Source organism: Vombatus ursinus, unplaced genomic scaffold, assembly GCF_900497805.2.
Source record: "Vombatus ursinus unplaced genomic scaffold, bare-nosed wombat genome assembly UNPS02007344.1, whole genome shotgun sequence".
NCBI classification, from domain to species: Eukaryota; Metazoa; Chordata; class Mammalia; order Diprotodontia; family Vombatidae; genus Vombatus; species Vombatus ursinus.
The window spans coordinates 6,281,685-6,305,374 of NW_020947122.1; the positions used below are offsets into that span (position 1 = coordinate 6,281,685).

Sequence of the window (23,690 nt, forward strand, 5' to 3'; positions counted from 1 at the left end):
GCTTCCATTTACCCAATTCTAGTTTCTAAGGAATTATTTTCTTCATTGAATTTTTGTGCCTCCTTTTCCATTTGGCCAGTTCTGTTTCTTGTGGAGTTGTTTTGAAACAATCAGTTTTTGTGCTTTCTTTTCCAAGCTGTTGACTCTTTTTTCATAATTCTCTTGCATAACTCTCATTTCTTTTCCTAGTTTTTTCCTACCTCTCTTTCTTGATTTCTAAAATCCTTTTTGAGCTCTTCCAAGAGGACTTTTTGGGCTTGAGACCAATTCATATTCTCTTTTGAAGGTTCACATGTGGGCATTTTGACATTGTTGTCCTCTTTTGGGTTTGTGTTTTGATCTTTCTGTCTCCATAGTAGCTTTCTATAGTCAGGGCTTTTTTTTTCTTCTTTTTTGGCTAGACAATGGGGTTAAGTGACTTGCCCAAGGTCACACAGCTAATAAGTGTTATGTGTCTGAGGCCGGATTTGAACTCAGGTCCTCCTGAATCCAGGGCCAGTGCTCTATCCACTGCGTCACCGAGCTGCTCCCTGTTTTGCTCATTTTTAAAAGTTGAGCTCTGCTCCTGGGGTAGAGGGGACACTGTCCCCAAGCTTCTTGCACTAGGAGCCAGGGGCCTGGTCACTGGCTTTCTGTGCCTGGACCTCTGGGGCTGGCAGCTTGCCCACTGAGCTGGGATAGTCCAGCCTAGTTGCACCTGTTTGTTGTGCCCTGGGTTATGGGGCTGGCAGTTTGCCTGCTGGATGGAGGCTGGAGGCCTCACAGCTGGCCTGATGAGCCAGAACCACAGGGCCTCAGTTGCTGATCTGTGCTGTGGCTAAGAGCCTCCTGCTGGTTTGCCCAGACACATCTGTGCTGGGCTGTGCTCCCTTTTTATCCAAGTGAGACAGACCTTTCCTAAAGTACTTCTAAGTTATATTGGGCTAGAAAATTGTTTCTCTCTGTCTTTTTGTGGATTTTGTTGCTCCAGAATTCTTTTAGAGGCTTGATTTAATGTTGTTTCCGAGGGAAACTGGGGAGAGCTCAGGCAATTTCCTGGCTTTTCTGTTCTCTCTGCCATCTTGGCTCCACCCCTTCTTTATCTCTTCCTTAGGGCCAACCTTGGTCATTAGAATTACATATAAATTATAGTTATCAGTTTTGTTTTTGTTTCTCCTTTTTTTTTTTTAATTTTATTTTTGTTCTTTCTATTTACATGGTTGTCATTGTGTATGTTGTTTTTCTGGTTCAACTTCATTTTTCATTAGTTCATCATACATCTTCATGTATTTTACTGAATTCATTGTTTCTTATGGCACAGGATGTTTCATTATATTAATGTACCACCATTTGTTTAGCCACTTCGTGATTGATAGACACCTACTTTGTTTCTGTTTATTTGGTACCACAAAAAGTGTATCTGTGACTTTTTTGGCATTGTATATGGTATCCTTTCTGTTTTTAACATTCTTGTAATATATTCCTCTTAGTGGAATCTGAGTCAAAGGATATAGACTCCCCTTTCTTGGTATAATTCTGAATTGTTTCTCAAAATGGTTGGATCCCTGCATAGCTCCACCAACACTGTATATTATTGTTCCTGTCTCTTTATATATAATATCGTATCTTGAGAGGATAGGAAAGTCAAGTGAAGGTATTTTAAGAATGGAGGAGACCTGGGCATGTCTGTTAGCAAAACATATAATAAGAAGAATTTGAAGGTTATATTAGGGAAGGAGAGAGATGTTTGAAGGAGATATTTCTGCTTCTGTAGAAAACTGAAGTTTTTAAGTGGAAGGTTTTGCCTTAGCAAGGAGAAGAACCATTTCTTTGTCAGAAAATGGAGCAATGGAGAACTGGGTAGAAATCTCCAAATGAGAGGGTTGGCCTTAGATGACCTTTAGTGTTTCATTTATCATACAAAGAAATTTTATATACTCTGGAATTTCTTTAAAAATTTTCATTGATATCTTTTTGTTTATGTCGCCTTCATTTCCAAATATATCCCTTTCCCTTCTATCCCATGTAATAGAAGGAGGTGGGAAGGAGGAAGAAAAAAATTAGTTCAACAAAACTAAATAATATATCAACTAAGTGTGACAATAGTTTCGATATTTCAAACTCAGTTTCCTTCCTTTGCAAAGAAAAAAGGAGAAATAGATTTTTCTCATCTCTTCAGGGCCAAGCTTGGTCATTATAATGATGCAACATGAACTGCTTCTTCCCTCCCAACCTCCTGCTCCACTCTTTTTTATTTTTTAATATAAAGGATGGTTCTTTAGGACAAATGTATTGGGATATATGGGTGATAGTAAAACAGAAGATTAACAAATTATATAAAGGAAAGAGCAGTTGTATAGTTTCAATTTTTTTGTTCTTTTAATTTATTATTGTTATGATTCTTTCTTATATTATTTCCTGGTTCTAAGCATGTCACTTTGCATTGGTTCATTAATATTCCCATGTTCCTCTGAATTCATTTTCATGGTTTCTTATAATATACTAATATTTCATTATATTCATGTACCACAGTTTAGCCATTTCACCAATTGATAGGCATCTACTTTGTTTTCTAGTTCTTTTCTGTTACAGAAAAATGTCACTATTCTACCTACTCTTGCTATTCAGCTAATCTGAAATCTTTGGTCTCTTTAGGGGTATATGCCTAGTCTTGAAATCTCTGGGTCAGAGAGGATGGATATTTTAGTCACTTTAAAAAATATAATTCCAGATTTTTTTCCAGGGTTTGACCAGTTCACAATTCTACCAAGAGTTTATTGATGTTTCTTTCTTCCTTCAACTCTCTGACATTGCCTATATTCATTATTTGTGATCTTTGCTAATTTTCTGGATATGAGGTAGAACTTTAGAATTGTTTTGATTTGCATTTCTCCTAGTGATTTGAAGCAGTCTTTCATAAAGTTTTTAATAGTTTGCAGTTCTTTTGAGAATTGATCATATATGTCCTTTACCATTCATCCATTAGGAATGGCTCTGGATCTTAAATGTTTGCCTTAGTACTGTGTCTCTTGACTGGCAGATCCTTATCAGAGATGCTTTACAGATATTTTTACCAATTGACAACTTTCCTTCTTATCCTAGCAGCATTGATTTTGTTAGTGCAAAAATGTTTCAATTTTTCTATTTTATCTTTTGTCATTGCCTGTATTCCTTGTTACTTATTCTGGAATTTCAAAGGTGAAGCTCTAGTAGGGAGTTGCTCTGATTCTGATGCTATATAGATTTGGTATCAAAATGCTACCAAGTCAGTCTATATTTAGAGATTTTTTGGGAATTTATTTCAGGCTGCTTTCTGCATCTGTTTTATAATTAGCTTAGCATACCTTCTCAGGGCCTGCTTCTGAATCCTTGATGAATAACTGCTTGATAAATGGAAGAAGAAGAAGCTAGGTTCCCAGTAGAGCATTTGGAATGTGAGGCGGAGCAGCAAGGGCAAATAAGGTTATCTAGCTACATGGCAAAAAAGAAAGCGCTGCCCATTACCAGCAGCTATAAATAGGAGATAATGGATAGTTTGGGTTTTGTTTCTGGGTTGTTGTTTTTTTCCTTAATTCTATGGAGTAAAAAAAAAAAATGTAGCCATTTTCAAAACAAACCATTTTGACTTGAAGTTTTAGCTTTTCATTCATTTTATTAATTTTTTAAAGAAAAAAATTGGCAGCCACAGTGTTGCTCCATAATGTTATTGTGTGGATAACTTCTGTTTTTCAACTATATGTGTACCTTTATAAAATTCCTAGAGGTCCTTGGTCATTGTTTTACTGAGTATTAAAACAAATACTAATTTTCTTTATTTTAGAATACCTTTTGAAACATTAATTTCTTAAATATTACATTATGCTCCACCATTAGAATGTGAGCTCCCTCAGAGCACGGACCATGTTTTTTCTTTCCTTTGTCTACTCATTACTTAGCATAGTGTCTGGCATATATATAGTAAGCACTTAATACTTGATGCCTGCTTGACTGACTGACTTAATTTTTTTTTTAATTTTTTCTCTAGCAAATTATAATAAAACACCAGATTAAGAAATCATAAAAGGCTTCAAGATTATAAGAAACAGTACTAACTAGGCTCATGAAATTTAAAAGTGAAAGAATCCAAACCCTTCATGTTGCTGTTCTTGTTCATTCTTTTTAGTCATGTCCGACTCTTCATGACCCCATTTGGGGTTTTCTTGGCAAAGATACTGGAGTAGTTTGCCGTTTCCTTCTGCTGCTCATTTTACAGATAAGGACCTGAGACAAACAAGGTTAAGTGACTTGCTTAGAGTCATACAAGTTAGATTTGAATTCAGAAAAATGAGTCTTCCTAACTCTAGGTCTCGCACTTTATCCATTGTGTACCTAGCTGCCCCAAACCTTGCATTTTACTGAAGCAGAAACTGAAGGACAAAGAAGTTCATTGGTTTTGCCCACTCAGGTAATGGCAACAGAGATTGGGGTTCAATTCCAGGCATTTTTACTCGTGGACAGTATTAAGGTGTTGAACTCAGAAAAGGGAGTCTTGTGAGATGCAAATTGACTTAGAAAATTACAAATTAACATTGTATGTGTTGTATTGTACTTTTATTTACTTTGTTAAACATTTCCCAATTACATTTTAATCTGCTTTTTGCTCTTACTTAGGAGTTTTACAGGCTGCATGTGTTGACACCTCTACACTACACTGTTACTTCTAAAAGTATAGCTTTTAATACTGCTTCAAAACCTTACTTGCTTTTAGAGTTAATCAGTAAAGATGCAGTCCTTTTTCTAAAAAGCCAGGCATGTAAAAATGGTGTATTTATTAAAAGACTCAGAATTAAGAAATATACACACAACATATCAGTGTTCAGTTGTGAAATTACTCATGTAATTCTGAAAGCAGCTGCTGTTGTTGTTCAGGTAATCGTAATCATATTGCCATGGAAATATACTTGGGAAGATATAGTAGTTTGGGAGCATCTACTTCTTTGGACTTAATATTGAGTAATGTCCTATTATAAAAAGATGAAATGATGAGCATTTAGCCGAGGAAGAAGGCAAAAACCATCTTAGAAGGAATAATGAAGACTTTAGAAAAATACTTCAGACAACAAAAGAGGCTTTAAAAACCTTGTTAAGAAGAAGAGCAAGAGATAATCCTACTACTTAGGACCAGGTAATATGATAGAATTAGATAATTCTAAGGAAGGTGATTTTCAGATGTGATAGAGTAGAATAAACATGGCTAAATGAACAATGAAGCTCAGGATTGACCAGATTATAAGAAAAATGTCTACTTGAAATTAGTCTCCAGGTTTACAGAGTATTCGTATTAAATTTTAGGTTACTAAGGAATTCAGTATCTTTCTCCCCAACTTAACTTCCCGGTTTACTACTAAGGGCACCACCATCTTCCCAGTCAATCAGGCTTGAAAACTCCACACTCTTCCCCTCCATATCCAATTAGTTGTCAAGTTCTATTGATTGTACAGTTACATCTTTTCATATATACTGCCTTCCCTTCTCTGCTACTGCTAGTGCAGGCCCTCATCCCCTCATGTGTGGACTGCTGTGATAGCCTTCTGGGTAGTTTCCCTATCTTAAGTCTCCCCCCATTCCAATCCATCCTCCCTGCTCAGCTGTCAAATTGATCACAGTTCTGACCATGTCACTTCTCTCTCCTCCCCTCCTATTCCATAAACTCTACTAACTCCTTATTACCCACAGGAGCAAATATAAAATCCTCTGTTTTGTTTTTAAAGCCCTTCTTAATATGTCTGACCACCTCCTTTTTTTCCAGTCCTTACTCCCTACTCCCAACCCCCAGACATTTTCCGTGATCCAGTGGCACCAGACAAATAGTTATTCCTAGTACAAAACATTCTTATCTCCTGAATTTGTGAATTTCCACTGGTTGTGCCCCATTGCCTGGAATAATCTTCCTCCTCATCATATTCTCCTGGGCTCCCTGGCTTCCTTCAAGTCCCAGCTAAAATCTCACCTTCTATAAGAATCTTTTTCTGATCGCCTTTAAGGCTAGTGCTTTTCCTCTGTGATTATCAGTTTATCTGGCATCTATATAGTTGTTTACGTAATATCTCCCCCATAAGACTATGAGTTCCTTGAGAGGAGGGAGTTTTTTTTGCCTTTCTCTGTGATTCTAGCACTTAGCACAGTGCCTGGCATGTAGTAGTGCTTAATCAGTCAGTCATTATTGACTGGATAGAGAACAAGATGTAGGAAGACTAGTGATTGGCAGATATTCTCCCCCCTCCTTTTTAAGGACATTGTGACTTTAGAATCTGCTAGTGAACTTGACCTTTTGATACCTTGCAAAATTCTAGAACTTATTAAATGGATAACTATGAGCACTGATAAAGGAAAAGAATGAATCATAGAAGTTTAGAGATGGAAAGACCTTAGTTACCTAATAGGTACAGGGATGTAAGGAGGAATCTACAGATGGCATAAAGAATAAGGACATTACTGACCTTTGGAAGAAGGATGCTGTAATAGTAGATTGCATCATGCTGAGATATATGGGGCTGCCATGTGTCTCTCTGATCTGGACAATTAGAAGATGTACTGGCTTCCCCTGGCATGCATTCTAGTTGTGGTAGAGTACTTTAACAAACTTGTAAACCTGAGGACTGCTACCTAAGGTTAGTTCATTTGAGAATAAGCTATAATATCAAAAGGAACTTAGAAAAAATTTCAAGGGAATATTGGCAGGAAACCAAAGGATGGAGAGGACTAGGTGATGTTTTTCAATGGCTAAAGGTAGGTACTTTAGAAAAGAATGAGAAGTGTAAGAAGATGATATTAGAAAATAGGATTGGCCTTCTAGGCAATAGCATAAGATACAGGAATGAAGGAAGATCACTTTATCTAAGGTTAGAAAGAATGTGGTTATCATGCTCCAAGTTGTCAAAGCTAATTAAAAATTATACTCATGCCCTCAAACGTCTATATATAAGGATTGATAGAAATAGATAATAAAGCGATTTATTAGTCTTAATGTGGTAAGATAAATTTGACCTCATAGAGACTTAAGTTGTGACTCTTGACTGACATATAACAACAAAGGTTCAAAACAGTAACAAATCATATAGGAAGGGGTAGTGAAGTAGTGCTGCACATCAAGAGGATATCCACCTGTGTGAAAATCCTCAAACCTGAGGAGGAAAACATGATAAACATTTGGCTTAAAGATCGGAGGGAGGAGAAATAGGTAAAATCATAGTGAGAATATACTTAGAGCCAGTTGAAGGAAATGAATGGCAAGTTCTTGATACATATCACAAAACTGACAAGGCAGATGTAATAGTAATTGTGACTAAAGCAGCCTTATATATTTTAGATTCTTAGGAAATAGAGAAATTATCAGGAAAACTACTATGGTAGAACTGAATATAACCAGGGGAAATGATTAGCCAAGTGGAAGAAGATCCCAAGAGAAGAAGGTGTTAATGATGCCATCTTGAAATTTGTGATAGTAGTAAGGAAGTGCTGACTGTTCTGTTTTATACTCCGATTTAGGAATGCAAAATTCAGAAATAAGAAGCCCTTGGCCTTTGACTTTAAAGAGAAGTCTCTGGAGTGATATGCTGAGTGCATATGTTATTCCCTCTTTGAGCCAATTCCAGTGAGAGGAGGGTTCAAGTCGTCCCCCCTTCTCCATTTTCACCTCCTCTGTAAAAGCTCATGCCTCTTTTTATGTGAAATAACTTACCCCATTCTACCTCTTCCTTTCCATTTCTCCCACTGCATTACTCTTTCTCATCCCATAATTTTATTTTTTATTATTATTTACTTATTATTTATTATTTATTTTTTAATATCATCCCATCATAGTCAACTTACATCTCCTTCTAACTTCCCTAATAATGATTAAAGTTTTTCATGAGTTATAGTTATCATCTTCCTATGTAATAATATAAAGTCTAACCTTATTGAATCCCTTATGATTTTTCTTTCCTGTTTATCTTTTTGTGCTTCTCTTGAGTCTTGTATTTGAAAGTGAGATTTCTGTTTGGCTCTGGTCTGTTCATCAGGAATGCTTCAAAATCCTCTGTTTCATTAATGTCCATTTTTTTCACTTGAAGTATTATACTCAGTTTTGCTGAGTAGGTGATTCTTGATTGTAATCGTTGCTCCTTTGCCCTCCACAGTGTCGTATTCTAAGCAGTCTTGACTGTGGCTCTGTGATACTTGAATTGTTTCTTTCTGGTTGCTTGCAATATTTTCTCCTTGACCTGGGGGCTCTGGAATTTGGCTGTAATACTCCTGGGAGTTTCCATTTTGGGATCTCTTTCAAGAGGTGATCAGTGGACTCTTTCAGTTTTTATTTCACCGTCTGGTTCTAGGATATCAGGCCACTTTTCCTTGATAATTTCTTGAAAGGTGATATTCAGGCTGTCTTTTTTGATCATGGCTTTCAGGTAGTGTAGTAATTCTTAAATTATCTTTCCTGGATCTGTTTTCCAGGTCAGTTTTTCCAGTGAGATATTTTTGTTTGTTTGTTTTTTAAGGCAATTGGGGTCAAGTGACTTGCCCAGGGTCACACAGCTAGTGTCAAGTGTTTGGTCTGGGGCTGGATTTGAACTCAGGTCCTCCTGACTTCAGGGCCAGTGCTGTATCCACTGCGCCACCTAGCTGCCCCCCAGTGAGATATTTTACAATGTAAAGTTTCTTGATGTCTCATGGAGTCATTAGCTTCTAATTCTAATTTTTAAGGAATTATTTTCTTCATTGAGTTTTTGTACCTCTTTTAATTTGGCCAATTCTACTTTTTAAGGAGTTCTTTTCTTCAGTGAATTTTTGTACAATGGCCAGTTGTTTTTGAGGAGTCTCTTCAGTGAATTTGTGTGTGTGTGTGTGTGTGTAAATATATGTGTGTATATATATATATATATATATAGGTATATTCCCCCCCAATTTGGCAAATTCTGCTTTTTAAGGAGTTATTCTCTGTGCTGCCTTTTGTGTCTCTTTTGCCATTTGACCTATTCTGTTTTTTAAAGTAGTATTTTCTTCAGTATTTTTTTGTGTGCCTCTTTTACCAAGCTGTTGTCTTTTTTTTTTTCTTCATGATTTTCTTGCATCACTGGCATTTCTTTTCCCAATTTTTCCTCTACCTCTCTTATTTGCTTTTCAAAATCTTTGTTGAGCTCATCCAACAATTCTTTTTGGGCCTGAGACCAATCCACATTTTTCTTTGAGACTTTGCGTGTAGTAGTTTTGACTTTGTTGTCTTCTTCTTGGTTTATTTTGATCTTCCCTGTCACCATATAAGTTTCCATGGTCAGGTTCTTTTTTTGTGTTTATTTTTCTGTTTCTTGACTTTTGCCTTTATGTCAGAATTAGTCTCTGCTCTGGGGGTGAAGGAGGCACTATCCCAAGTTTTGGGTTTTACATGCAGCTGTTTTCATAGGTTGTTCTGGGAGTCTGTAAGTTTTCAGTTCTTCCAAGGTGGTATGATCTGAGGAGAAGTATGTTTACTCTTTTGGTCTGTGAGCACCCACAAGCACTTTTTTTTAAAAAATAATTTATTTTGGTTTATCAATAATCACTTCCATAAGCTTTTGAATTTTAAATTTTTCTTCCCCTCCCACTCTACCTCCTTCCCCAACATGGAGTGCAATCTGATGTAGGCTATACATATACATTCCTATTAAACATATTTTCACATTAGTGATGTTGTAGGTAAGAATTAGAACCAATAGGAGGAACCACCAGAAAGGAGAAACAAAGCAAAACAAGGAAAAAAATAGCAAATAGTATGCTTCAATCTGCATTCAAACTTCATAGTTCTTTCTTTGGATATGAATAGCATTTTCCATCATGAGGCCTTTGGAGATGTCTTAGATCCTTGTGTTGCTAAGAAGGGTTAAGTCTATCAATATTAGTCATCGCACAACGTGGCTGTTACTATGTACAATGGTCTCCTGGTTCTGCTTACTTCACTCAGCATCAGTCCATGTAAGTCTTTCCAGGTTTTTCTGAAGTCTGCCTTTTCATCATTTCTTACAGCACAATAGTATTCCATTACATTCATATACCACAACTTGTTCAGCCATTCCCAGTTAATGGGCATCCTCTCAATTTCTAATTCTTTGCCACCACAAAAAGAACTGCTATAAATATTTTTGTACATGTGGGTCCTTTTCCCATTTGTGTGATCTCTTTGAGATACAGCCCTGGAAGTGCTCCTGCTGTGTCAAAGGGAGTGCACATTTTTATAATCCTTTGGGCATAGTTCCAAATTGCTCTCCAAAATGGTTGGATCATTTCACAACTCCACCAACAATGCATTAGTGTTCCAGTTTTCCCACATCTTCTCCAACATTTATCATTTTCCTGTTTTGTCGTGTTGGCCAATCTGATAGATGTGATATGGTCATAAGCCCTCTTTTGCCCTGGAATTGTTACCAGGGGCCTCACTCCCCTCTAGCCACAAGCTGTGGTATGCTAATACTCTTCCTCACCTTGGGACTGTGACCCAGATCCATGCATGGGCAATGCAACAGAGTTCTGCCTCCAGTGCCAGCAAAGAGACCCATGTAATCTCCTTTTGACCAGTTGTCTGACCCCTTTACTGTCTGTGGACTGAGAGCTCCAGAGGCTGCTGCTGATTCAGGTGTTCTGCCAAGTTCTGCTGCTGCTCACTTAGATGCTATCTGCTGCTGGCTTGCTGGGGTGTTGCCTGCATTGGACTGTGGTCTACTCTCACCCCAGTGAGACAGCCCTTTCCTGCTTACTTTCTGAGTTGTCTTGAATTGAAAAATTGTTTCACCCTTCTCTTTTGTGGGTTCTGCCAGTCGAGAATTTGTTTTGAGGTATTATTCAAAGTTACTTGGAGGGGAATTTGGGAGAGCTCAAGTGAGTCCCTGCCTTTGTCTCCTTGGCTCTGCCCCTCAGAGAATGAAATTCTTTGGATATGCTGTGCATTTTTTCAGAAATAGGATTTGCACCTTAGCAGTTCCTCTGCTTGCCTGCTGCTCTTGTAATTTAAAGAACTTGACCTTTGATTGCTACAACAATAAGATATGCTGGCTTCCTTGTTTTATACGTTAGGAAATATCTGGTTTATGTAAAACTACTAAATTCTTTAGTAGGATTTATTGAAAAACCAAATTTGTAACCTAATTAAGGAAAGTGCACTGCTTAAATATCTCCACTTCTCAAAATAATAAATTATGGACCCAGTCCTTTTAATGACAGCTGTTCATACTCCTTTGTGCAAAATGGCTAAGATGGATACCATTTTTAAAAAGATATAAAAGATACTAAGGAAACACTTTCTTACAATCAACCAAGTGTCGAGTGCCCACTTTAGACAGAAAAGAAGTTGTATAAGTTATAATTCTTTTCAGTATCATAGAATCATAGATTCAGAGCGAGAAAAAGATGCCATATAGGCTGTGTAATCCAACCTTTTCATGTTACAAACAAGGATCCTCAGAGGCCTCGAGAGATTGTGAATTTCTTATTGCCACACAGCTAGTAAATAACTGAGCCAAGATTTGAGCTAGGTTCTCTTGATTCCAAATCCAGTACTTCCCATGCTATGTTAAAAGACAAGATTCCTCTGCTTCCCAAAATAGATCTTTTATTCATTCACTCAGGAGTTAATGCCCATAAGGTACCATGCCAAATACAAAGTTGAATAAAAATGGAGCAGATGAGATGTACAGATGTTTTACACAATGAATTATGAGGTAGGTAGGTTGCAATGTAATTAGAGTGAACTAAGCCCTAGAAAGAGTCATGGATCATTATCATGACTAGAGCTGAGAGGATGTCAGAAATTATGTGGGCTATTCCCCTTATTCTACAGTTAAAGGAAATTAATCCCCAAAAGATCAGGTGACTAGCCTGCAGTTATATAGACACTTCTCAATTTACATAAATTCACATTGCACAGACACACAGAGAGAACACTGCTACTGGATCCTAGATTGAGGGCTTGACTTGAGACCTGCAGTGCCAAGAAAGGAGACTTTTGTCCAACTGTGCCCACCCACCTGCATGTCTGGCCCCTATATGTCTGTCTTCTGGCCATTTGTTCTCAGGTACCTCATATCTGACCCTGGCCCCTGCATGTTGTCCATCCTCTCTCTCTGTTCATTTCATCCCTCCATACATCCCCCCCCCCACATGTTCTTCTTAATTCCAACCAGGTGACCCCCACATGGCTGGCCATGGCCCCCATATATCCTTGAACTATGTGCCAGCCCCTTCCCTCCATAGGCATGCAGTTTCCTTCCTTCTTTTCTCCCTCCCTCCCTTCCCCACATAAGTGGGCAAATTTGCTTTACATAAAAATTACATAGAGGTCTGTGAAACGGTCTCCTTAGTAAAGTGAGAACTGTCTGTACTTACGTACTAAATGACAGAGCTGAAATTTGACATCAGGTTCCATAAATCCATGTTTAGCATGCTCTTAATCTTTACCCTGTGCCTTAAGCTGCCTCACTAATCATTTCTGATTTGGGGTGCTTAGGGAAGACATCATTGAAGAGAGGTAGCAATGCATGCAAGTGGAACCTTTGAAAGGAAGAATGTGGTGGATATTCTGTGGGAACTTTATAATCTGAAAGAAAAATAACTTACAGTTTTCAGTTCCTTTGCTGAAATTTTATATCAGAATGTCTAATACAACATCATTTAGTAGCTACTAGCAGCTACTAGCTTCTGCTTAAATGTTTTCTTTTGGGGGTAGTTTTTTGGTACTGGTTAGTGCTCATTGTGTGACCATTAGCACTATTGGTAGATATCATATGACACTTGATGTGTAGGAATTGAAAGTAATGCTGAGAGATCACTGAACTCAATATTCTATTAAACACACATCAGACATACTTCTAAGAGTTCATTGTTCACAAAGAACTGACATCTCAAATATATGTATCAATGTCTTCTAATGGCAAAATGTTTTGATTTGGCAGCCATATTTTCTGCACTGAAGAATCTTCAAGAGAAGATTCGACGTTTAGAGCTTGAACGGATTCAGGCAGAAGAAAGTGTGAAAACCTTGTCTAGAGAAACAAGTGAATACAAGAAAGTGCTGGACGAACAAATACAAGAAAGGGAGAACTCAAGGAATGAAGAGTCAAGACACAATCAAGGTTTGTTTAACTACGAAGATAGTAATGAACATCATAGGTGGTGATTGGAAAGTTATTCCAAGGGCTTGCTTTAAAGGTCTTGACAAAATTCTGCAGAACTTTAGTAGTTATTGGTGTTCCAGTTTTATATAGGTATTCTGAAATTATAATGAACCCAGGTATATTTTGTTTATCAAGGATTTAGGATGCTAAGATTGTATTGTTAAACAGTTGCCACCTTATTGCAATGTAGGATTGATAAGACGACAACTGATGACTTGAGGTAATTTGGAAACAGCTTTCTAGTGGCACTGGGGACCTTCTTAGTATTTAGGATGATAGGAACTACAGTTTGATTACTAATATTTAAACTGCATAAAGACAGGTGGGCTAATACCCAGTTTTTCTTTTGTTCTCTTTAGAACTGACGTCCCAGTTGTTAGCTGCAGAAAGCAAATGTAATCTTTTAGAAAAACAATTGGAATACATGAGAGACATGATAAAGCATGCTAAAAATGAGAGGACAACTGTCTTGGAAAAACAGGTACGGCCATGTGCTGTTCTAAATGTGTACAGGTGTTAAGTTGTAAAGTAGTTGACACTAATTTCTTTTTTCCCTAAAGAAAATTAATAGTATTATTTTTGTGACGTTCATGCTTTCTTTTGAATGGTTGTTGTCTTGAGTCCTTCATTCTTTTTTTGTGGGGGAGGGGTTTGGGCAATGGGGTTAAGTGACTTGCCCAGGGTCACACAGCTAGTAAGTGTTATGTGTCTGAGGCCGAATTTGAACTCAGGTCCTCCTGAATCCAGGGCTGGTGCTCTATCCACTGCGCTACCTAGCTGCCCCCCCTAGTCCTTCATTCTTGAAGAGGACCATGATGTCAGGAAGGTGATGCCCTGACATGCAAGCAAATTGGATTTAAGTGAGGGAGGGCTGTGCAAAGTCACCAGCCTCACTCTTTCCTCCTGAGCCATCTGGGTTCAGTGGTGAGATGTAGGACAGGATGACTGGAGATGGCCCTGGATGCAGTGGGAGACCTTGGCCTTTTAAAGCTAACCTTTTTAAGGTCTTTGACAGATGTCAGTTTGACTGAGGCAGTACCTGTTCGGTGATTGAATAGGTAAGAAATGAGGCAGAGAATGGCTTCTTTACCTAGGTAAAAAAAAAAAAAAACAAACTGGGAAGGAAGGAAAGACCCTCAGGGTTTCTGGCCAAGTTGCTATTTACATTTACTCTGAGCAAACCAGGGCCCAAACAATGACCAAATGGGGCTTGGCCTGGGACCTATTATTGGCCAATCTATGAGTGATTTGGCTTTAAGGTGGTCCTTAAGGAAAGAAAAAAAGTTTCAAGGATCAAAATTTACATTCCTTTGGGCAGAGTACCCCAAGGTAAGGGTGTGATACCTTATGTGGACAGAGGGAAGGGATTTGAACTTTTGAACAGTAGCAATAAAAGGAAAGAGAATCTTGGAGACGGAAGTCTTAATTTTAGTTTTCATGCATTCAACAAACATTTGAGTGCCTGCTATGGACATTTATAGCACATTTCTAGATGCTATGAAGACTATCCCAGCTCTTAGCACAGGGACACTGTGTTAAAGTAAGTGCTTAATAAATTCTTCTTAAAAATTATAGGTAAGTAATGAGTGTAACACACATAGGATTTAAGAACATCACTGTTCTGAGAACATGTAGAAAAACAAGCAAACATTACCGGTTTGAAAGAAGAGAAGGATCTCTGTAGACTAGAATGATGAAGGAAAATTTCATGGAACTTGGGCTTGAATTAGTGAAAAGCAGGTAGAGAAGACAACAGAGGGAGCACACAGTATAGGCATCAAAGCAGAATTGAGTGTGGCATGTTACAGGAACATGGAGAAACTATTTTGGTTAAAATGGAATGTTTAGTTTGGGGACTATAGGGAAACTAGATTAGGACCAGATTATGGAGACCCTTGTATGCTTAACTGAGAAATTTTACTTAAATCCAGTGCATTATGAAAGTTAGACTAAAGAGTTCAGTTTTTATTCAGTGTATTAATGACAAACACTTATTAAGCACTTGTAGTGCTCAAACACTGAAGGATATACAAAGAAGTGATTCTTGCTCTTAAAATTAAAATCTAGTAAGAGGGACTTAAGACATCTGTAAATAATTTAAAATATCGTAAATGAATACTTGAAATAAGTAATAAATATTTATAGTAAGATATGATAAAACTAAGAATTTTTAGGAAGGAGAGACTTTTTGTTGGAAATAATAGCTTCATGGAGGGAAGGGGCAGTTGAGTTTGGCCTTGAAAAATAAGTAAAATTTAAGTAGTCATTTCAAGTTGTGGAATGGTAAAGAAAGGGTATTTTAAGTAAATGGAATGGCATGAGCAAAAGTACAAGTGCAATTTAAATTAAGGAGCAACCATTTCTTTAGAACAGTATTCTTTTCTGTATTCCACAGATCGTATGGGCTTGCAGTTTACTTTGTTCTTCTCTAATTCTTGAAAATGTCTCACAATCATTTCTCTTCCCTCCCAGTCTTAAGACATTATTATTTCTTTCACTACTGCCTATAAAACACATTAAAGGATATGAAATAACTAAGGAAGAACTGCTAGCTCTCACTCTATTATCTTCAATCTACCTTCTCTAATACATGTTTCTATACATATTTTTGTACATGGGAGTTTTTTTTAGCTCTGTCTTTGACCTCTATAGGGGATATGTTTATAATAGTAGTATTCTTTTGGTGTCAAATTTATACACAGTTTAGTGACTTTTGGGTTACAATTCCAAACTGTTTTCCAGAATGATAGCAGAACCACAGATCTACCAAGAAAACATTAGTGTCCCTGTTTCTTCCACAGTTGCTCCAACAAGTATTCTTTTCCTTTTTTGTCATTTTTGCCAATCTAATGAATAGAAGGTTCTATCTCAGAATTGTTCAAATTTGCAGTTCTCTTATTGTGATATGGAACATTTTTCATGTGGCTGATAAATTTTGTAATTCTTCTTTTGAAAACTCCCTGTTCGTATTTGATTATTTCCATTCAGAGTCTTTGACCATTTATCTATTAGAGAATGGTTTTTGTTCTTACATATTTATTTCAATTCCCCATGTATCTTGAATATCTGACCTTTATCAAGGAACTTGCTACAAAGATTTCACACACACACACACACACACACACACACACACTAACTATATACTTTCTAACTGAACTGATTTTGTTTGTGCAAAAATATTTCGGTTTCATGTTACTAGAATTGCCTGTTTTGGATAATTGTCCCAAAATTGAATGGTCATAAGAAAGTACTTAATTTCCAGAGTAGCTCTCTTTTTATGGGTCGTCTTATCTAGGTAATAATACTGTTATTTCCTTTTGTGTGTATACAGAATTTACATTCTTTGCGGTTAATCCATGTCTTGTTTTATGCTTGTTTGTATTCCAAGTTCTTAACATAGTGCCTTGTAATTGTAGGTACCTGCTCAATAAATGTTGATGGTGAAACTAGTTAATTTTCTAAGATTATGTGGAAAAATATTCATGTGAATTCCAGTGAAGTACATGTTTTGAAACAAAACTAATTAGGTCAGTGTCACAGAGTGGTGGATGTTTTGATTTTTGTTTTAATGGGTTTAGTGATGTGTAGAATATACTAAATATACTGAAAGAAGGGAATGTACATTCAGTAACTATTCATTAAGCCTGTTCTCTCTAAGAGAGCCTATAAATGATCATCCCAAATTGAGGATACTTCTGTTAAGAGTTGACTTGGGGAGAGAAGACATTCTGTGTTGGTTAAATTGTAAGTTTCCCCATGATTCAGATTCCGCAAGCATTTATTAGTCACCTGCTATGTGCCAGGCAATATGCGCTTGTTCTTTCTCTCTCTCTCTCTCTCTCTCTCTCCCTCCCTCCCTCTCTCTCTCTCTCTCTCTCTCTCTCTCTGATGCTGGTGTTATCCTTAGACTAAAACATTTCTGGATTCAAGTCCTTAACTCTGATACATGTAAACATGGATGAGTGTCTACAGTCATTTCACCATACTCTCATGTACATATTTACATACACACAAATAATACTTGTATAGACACACAAAGAAAGAAAACTACAGAGATCAATCATCTGGGTCAGAATTGAGGGTACAAGTCTACATTCAGACCACTGCAATCAACATGAAATACTTGAATAATTCCAGCATAAGATATAATGGCATACAGATTCTACACAGTACTGAGGAATCCAGAGTATGAAAAGGATCACCTGTTGTGGGATTCAAGACTTCACTCATCATACCTAAAATGCTAGTTATGTCTAGAGCCCTGTGCAAGAAGATTTTATGGGGATACATTTTGCTTTAGATCTCAAAGAAAGTGTAGGAATTATGTAGTAAGTTTACATTCGCAGTAGGAAGTTGTTCCAAGAGAAAGGGATAAAATGAGCAAATCAAATCTATAAATGTAGGAGTGGAGTAGTATGTGTATGACATGGTAGAGACCAGCCTGGCATGAGGAAAGTTGGAGAATAATGAGAAATTACGTTGAAAAGGCAAGGGTAGAGTTAATAGATTTAAGACTAGTTCTAGGAAGTTGGATTTAATTTATTAAATAATGGGCATTGCCACTGAAAGGAACTCGAAGAATGGAACAATTTGATTTTTTTGAACCCGGTATTTCAGGAAGATTAGTGACAGCAGCTGTTCAGATAGCTCTATAGACCAGTGGTATAAAACTCAAAATGTAACTAAACTGGACATAAGGATTTCTGCAGGCCTCATGATGATTTAGTTTTAAAATGTAGTGTTTGGGGGGGGGCAGGGTGGAGCCAAGATGGCACAGTAAAAGCAGTGAGTTGCTTGAGCTCTCCCCCAAACCGTTCCAAATACCTGTAAAAAATGGCTCTAAACAAATTCTAGAGCAGCAGAACCCACAAAAAGACAGAGTGAAACAAATTTCCAGCCCAAGACAACTTGGATGGTTGATTGGAAAGATCTGTTGTGCTGGGCTGGGAGAGGAGCATAGTTCCGGGCTTCAGTGAACCTAGAGCAGTCCTCAGGGGATTGAATCAAGGGGAGCTGTGGCGGTTTCCAGACTTCTCAACCCACAAACACGAAAGACAGCTTAGAAGGCCAGTAGGAAAGTTTTGTCAGATCATGGTGAGAGAAGAGCTCCATCTAGCCCCAGTCCAGGTGCAGCCCTGGGGCAGTGACTGCTTCCAGAGCTCTCAACCCACAGACAGAGGGGAAATTGAGTGGCTGATCAGAGGAGGATTGCAGGGATCTCTTTGCTGGTGCTGAGGCAAGATTCTCTTGCTTTGCCTGTGCTTAGATCTGGGTCACAGTCCTAGATGGTGGTCCTGGGGCGAGAAGGAGCACTGGCATGGTAGAACTTGTGGTAGTGGTGGAGAGGGAATCTTCCTCACAGTTCTAAGGCAGAAAAAGAGTACTTGTGGTCACTCATAGACCAGAGTACAGGCCAGGAAAGGAGTAAACACCTCACCTTTGATTGTACCACCTTGGAAGAACGGAAAATTTACAGGTCCCTAGAAATATCTCTGAAAACAGCTACATAAAACCCCTGAAGCTTGGGATAGTACACCCTCCACCCTGGAAGCAGACCCCTACCTTAACAAAGAGTTTAATAGTCAAGTAATTGGCTGGGATCATGAGCAAACAGCGCAAGAAAGTCAGACCATAGAATCTTACTTTGGTGACAAGATCAAAACATACAACCAGAAGAAGACAACAAAGTCAAAACTCTACATCCAAGGCCTTCAAGAAAAATATGAATCAGTCCCAGGACATGGAAGAACTCAAAAAGGATTTTGAGAAGCAGTAAGAGAAGTAGAGGAAAAACTGGGAAGAGAAATGAGAGTGATGCAAGAAAATCATGCAAGTCAACAGCTTGTTAAAGGAGACCCAAAAAAATACTGAAGAAAATAACACCTTTAATAATAGACTAACCCAAATGGCAAAAGAGGTCCAAAAAGCCAATGAGGAGAAGAATGTCTTAAAAAGCAGAATTGGCCAAATGGAAAAGGAAGTCCAAAAGCTCAATAAAGAAAATGCTTCCTTAAAAATTAGAATGGCATAAATGGAAGCTAGTGACTTTATGAGAAATCAGGACATTGTAAAACAAAACTAAAAGAATGAAAAAATAGATGACAATGGAAAAACACCTGACCTGGAAAATAGATCCAGGAGAGAGAACTTAAAAATTATTGGACTATCTGAAAGCCATGATCAAAAAAAGAGCCTAGACATCATCTTTCAAGAAATGATCAAGGAAAACTGCCCTCATATTCTAGAACCAGAGGGTAAAATAGAAATGGAAGGAATCCATTGATCACCTCCTGAAAGAGATCCCCAAAGGAAAACCCCTAGAATATTGTAACCAAATTCCAGAGTTCCCAGATCAAGGAGAATATATTGCAAGCAGCCAGAAAGAAACAATTCAAGTATTGTGGAAACACAGTCAGGGTAACACAAGTTTAGCAGCTTCTACATTAAGGGATTGAAGGGCTTGGAATATAATATTCTGGAGGTCAAAGGAGATAGGATTACAACCAAGAATCACCTGAGTATAATCGTTTAGGGAAAAAAACATTCAGTGAAATAGAGGACTTTCAAGCATACTTAATGAAAAAACCAGAGCTGAATAGAAGATTTGACTTTCAAATACATGACTCAAGAGAAGCATGAAAAGGTAAACAGGAAAGAGAAATCATAAAGGACTTTTTAAAGTTGAACTATTTGCATTCCTGCATGGGGAAATGATATTGGTAACTCATGAGACCTTTGTCAGTATGAGGGTAGTTGGAGGGAAAACAATTATATGTATAGATAGATAGGTAGATAGGGGGCGCAGGGTGAGTTGAAGATGAAGGGATGATATCTAAAAAATAAAATTAAGGGGTGAGAGAGGATTATACTGGGAGAAGGAGAAAGGGAGAGGTAGAATGGAGTAGATTATCTCACATAAAACGGACAAGAAAAAGCTTTTACAGTGGAGGGGAAGTGGGGGAAAGGTGAGAGGGAATGAGTGGATCTTATTCTCATTGGATTTGGCTTAAGGAGGGAATAACATACACTCAATTGGGTATGGACATCTATCTTACCCTATGGGAAAAGGGGATAAGAGAGTAGTCGGATGATAGAAGGGAGAGAAGATTGGGGGAGGGGGTAATCAGAAACAAACACTTCTGAGGAGGGACAGGGTTAAAAGAGAGAATAGAATCAACGGGTGGCGGGATAGGATAAAGGGAAATAGTTTTTCACAACGTGACTACTATGGAAGTATTTTGCGTGACTACACGTGGATAACTTGTGTTGAGTTGCTTGCCTTAATGAGGGTGAATGAGGAGAGAGGAAGGAAGAAAATTTGGAACCCAAAGTTTTAAAAACATATGTTAAAAATTGTTTTGACATGCAACTGAGAAATAAGAAATACAGGCAATGGGGTATAGAAATCTATCCTGCCCTACAGGAAAATAGAAGGGGAAGGGGATAAGAGAAGGGGGGCAGTGTTGATAGAAGGGAGGGCAGATTAGGGGAAGGGGTATTCAGAATGCATGCCGTCTTGGGGTGCGGAGAGGGGTGAGATGAGAAAATTTGGAACTCAAAATCTTGTGGAAGTGAATGTTGAAAACTAAAAATAAAGAAATGGTTTTAAAAAATTTTTAAATGTAATGTTTTTATATTTTATTGCATTTTTACTTATTTTATATAATATTTCCCAGTTACATTTTAATCTGGTTTGGGCAGCACTAGGGAGTATTGTGGGCTGCCTGTTTGACCTCTGCTTTAGAAAGTCATAAAAGTATTTCAACTTAAAAGATAGAATATTGTTTTAATCAGTTTTATGAGGCTTCCAATTAAAATTATTGTACAGTTTTAAAGGGAAAAGTTATCTAAGCCTGTTTTCTCATTTTACAGACAGGAATCTCAGGCCTAGAGAGGCAAAATCACTTACTTATCTTAGCTTGCAGGATGAATAAGTAGAGCTGGAACTGGATTCTCCTGATTCCAAATATAGAATTTTTTCCATTATGCCACACTGACTGCCAAATTACATTTAAAAGAATGCCTCTTTATATGAGATGGGTGTTGTTTATACATTTAAGTACTTTCTGAAGATGATTCTTAAAGACCATCTTAGGACCATTTTTCACCTTCTTCCACTTTGCTTACTGCCTTAAAACCAACTAAAAACAAAATTATTCTTTCTTCTCACTTGCTACCTTGAGAGCCTTTCCTAATTCCCCTAGTTGTTAGCACCCTCCCTCTTCCAAATTGCTTGGTATTTACTTTGTGCATTTCGTGTTTGCCTGGCCTTGTAAATATGTTGTCTCCTAGTGGAATGTAAGGTTCTTAAAGCCAATGACTGTCATCCCCAATACTTAAGCACAGTGCCTGCCTCATAATAGGGATTTAGTAAATACTTGTTGAGTCGATCTAATCTCTTTTGGAAGCAATCTCTTCAAACCTCTTTTTCCGTCCTAAAAACTTAGCATGAAAAAGAGGTTATATATTTCTTTCAAATATGATTGTGTGAAGAATAATAACCAAAATAAAAATGTCCTTGAGATATTGACTTATGTGGAGCGAAACTATTGAAAGCATATGTCCTATACTATTTTTTGTTAAGTAATTGATTTAAGATACATCATAGCACCGTTTATCCTGGCCCACCTATCCACCTATCAGGACATAGAAATAACCTTGGTCTGTGGAGCAGGTTTTCAATAAAGATGGCATTCTACCATTATGCCATAATGTGTTAAATGAAGTCCGCATTTTTCATCTTGTTACTGATTGTTTACCTAGAGTTAAAATTATCTTTGAATTAGAAATTTATAGTTACCTTTTACTAACCAGGAGATTAACATGCATTGTATTTTATAAAACATTCACATACATTTCTTTCTGTGTTTTGATGGTCACATTTTCAATTTTATTTAGTCTTTGTTTTTCTGACTTTCTTTTCCAGAATTCAATAGAGAGAGACCAGCAGCAGGGTCAAATGCATTTTGAGAACCAACTTGAAAAACTGGATATACTTGAGCAGGAGTATAACAAACTTACTGCCATGCAGACTCTTGCAGAGGTCAGCAAATGACTTAATATTCATTAGGATAAAATTTCCTTGTTTGCAGTAGGGTATTACTGAGTATTCTTCTCTAACCAAAGGGATGTAAAGGATCTTAGTAGAAGGAAATGCTCAGGCATAGGAAAATTGAAAAATAATTTTGTAACCCTAGTTTAGGATTTACTTTCTAAGACCATTTGGAGAAACCCTTTTTTTTTTTTTTTTAGCACATTTTAAAGTTGATACTTGAAAAAATATAACATAAGACTTTCCCTGTTTTGTTTTTTAATTGCTTATTGCCAATAAATACTGAGATCCCAGGTTCTTGGCTTTATATCAACCACATATTTACCTTTACACAGAAAAATTGTCTGTTTCTTAATTACAAGCTGTACTCATAGCCCTATCCAGCCTTACACAGATGCCTGCCATTGATCATAAAGAAAGAGTATAGAGAGATCAAGGCAAACCCTTCCATCACTACTAAAAAGAAATAATAAAAACAAACATCCTACTGAATAGTAATGGGTCATCTCTTATCACCTTTGTGTATTAAAATTTTAATATTGGTGGGTAGCAGGAAGGAGATTCATTTTCTTGCTTCATTATTAATCCTTTTGTACTTATTAATAGAAAAAAATGCAGGAACTGGAATCAAAACTCCGTGAAGAAGAACAGGAAAGAAAACGTATGCAGGAAAAAGCAGCACAGGTATCTAAAGTTTAAAAAAAAAAAAAAGTAGATTCTACTCTTCTTTGTTTAAAAATCATATTATGTACACATGTAGTTAAACGATAAAATGTTTGCCTTTTACATGTTAATCTACAAGTGCTTACAACTTATCGAAAAGACACTAGAATGTCTCCTAGGGGCATTGAGTTAAATTACTAGAATCATAACATACTAAAAACAGCCTAATGTAGATTGTTGTGGAAATGTTATGTGCAGAGGCACAGTATGAAATTCAGGTCATCTTTTGCCTAATTAGACCATAAAGAATGATTAGTTGACTTTTTAATTTATAGTATCAATAGTTGTCAGAAATAAAGAGGTAGTTATACTTTAATAGCCATGCTGAAACACTGCTTTGGCATGTACTTATAAATAGCTCTTGCTGAAATATAGCTTTGTTTCAGGTTTGTCCCTTTAAATATGCCAATTAGTAACAAAGTGACCATCATTTTTTAGGCACTGTCTTTAAAGCAAATCATGCCATCCAACTAGTCTTTCAAGCTTTTCCTCGGTAACATTTTTGGATGTACTTGATGGTTGCTGAGATTTCAAACTCTTCTTCAATAACAGGATTTTTTAAGAACATTTTCAGATTTTGGGGGGAGTTTTTTTGCTTTTTGGTGAGGCAGTTGGGGATAAGTGACTTGCCCAAGGTCACGCAGCTAGTGAGTGTAATGTGTCTGAGGTCGGATTTGCACTCAGGTCCTTCTGACTCCAAGGCTGGAGCTCTATCCACTGCGCCACCTAGCAGCCACAACATTTTCAGATTTTTAAAGAATTTTCCAGGGCCCTTC

The 23,690-nt window shown here is 37.3% G+C and overlaps 1 protein-coding gene across 4 annotated transcripts in view; it reads left to right on the forward strand.

The window, feature by feature from the left end:
- CEP57 (centrosomal protein 57) overlaps positions 1-23,690 on the forward strand; it is a 60,998-nt gene that overhangs the window by 14,679 nt on the left and 22,629 nt on the right. For 3 of the 4 annotated variants that reach the window (XM_027849413.1, XM_027849412.1, XM_027849411.1), the window contains exons 3-6: positions 12,918-13,097; positions 13,499-13,620; positions 22,066-22,182; positions 22,798-22,875. In XM_027849413.1, the coding sequence (XP_027705214.1) occupies positions 12,918-13,097; positions 13,499-13,620; positions 22,066-22,182; positions 22,798-22,875 (497 nt within the window). The remainder of the gene's footprint in view (positions 1-12,917; positions 13,098-13,498; positions 13,621-22,065; positions 22,183-22,797; positions 22,876-23,690) is intronic. The other variant, XM_027849414.1, reaches the window with a different exon arrangement.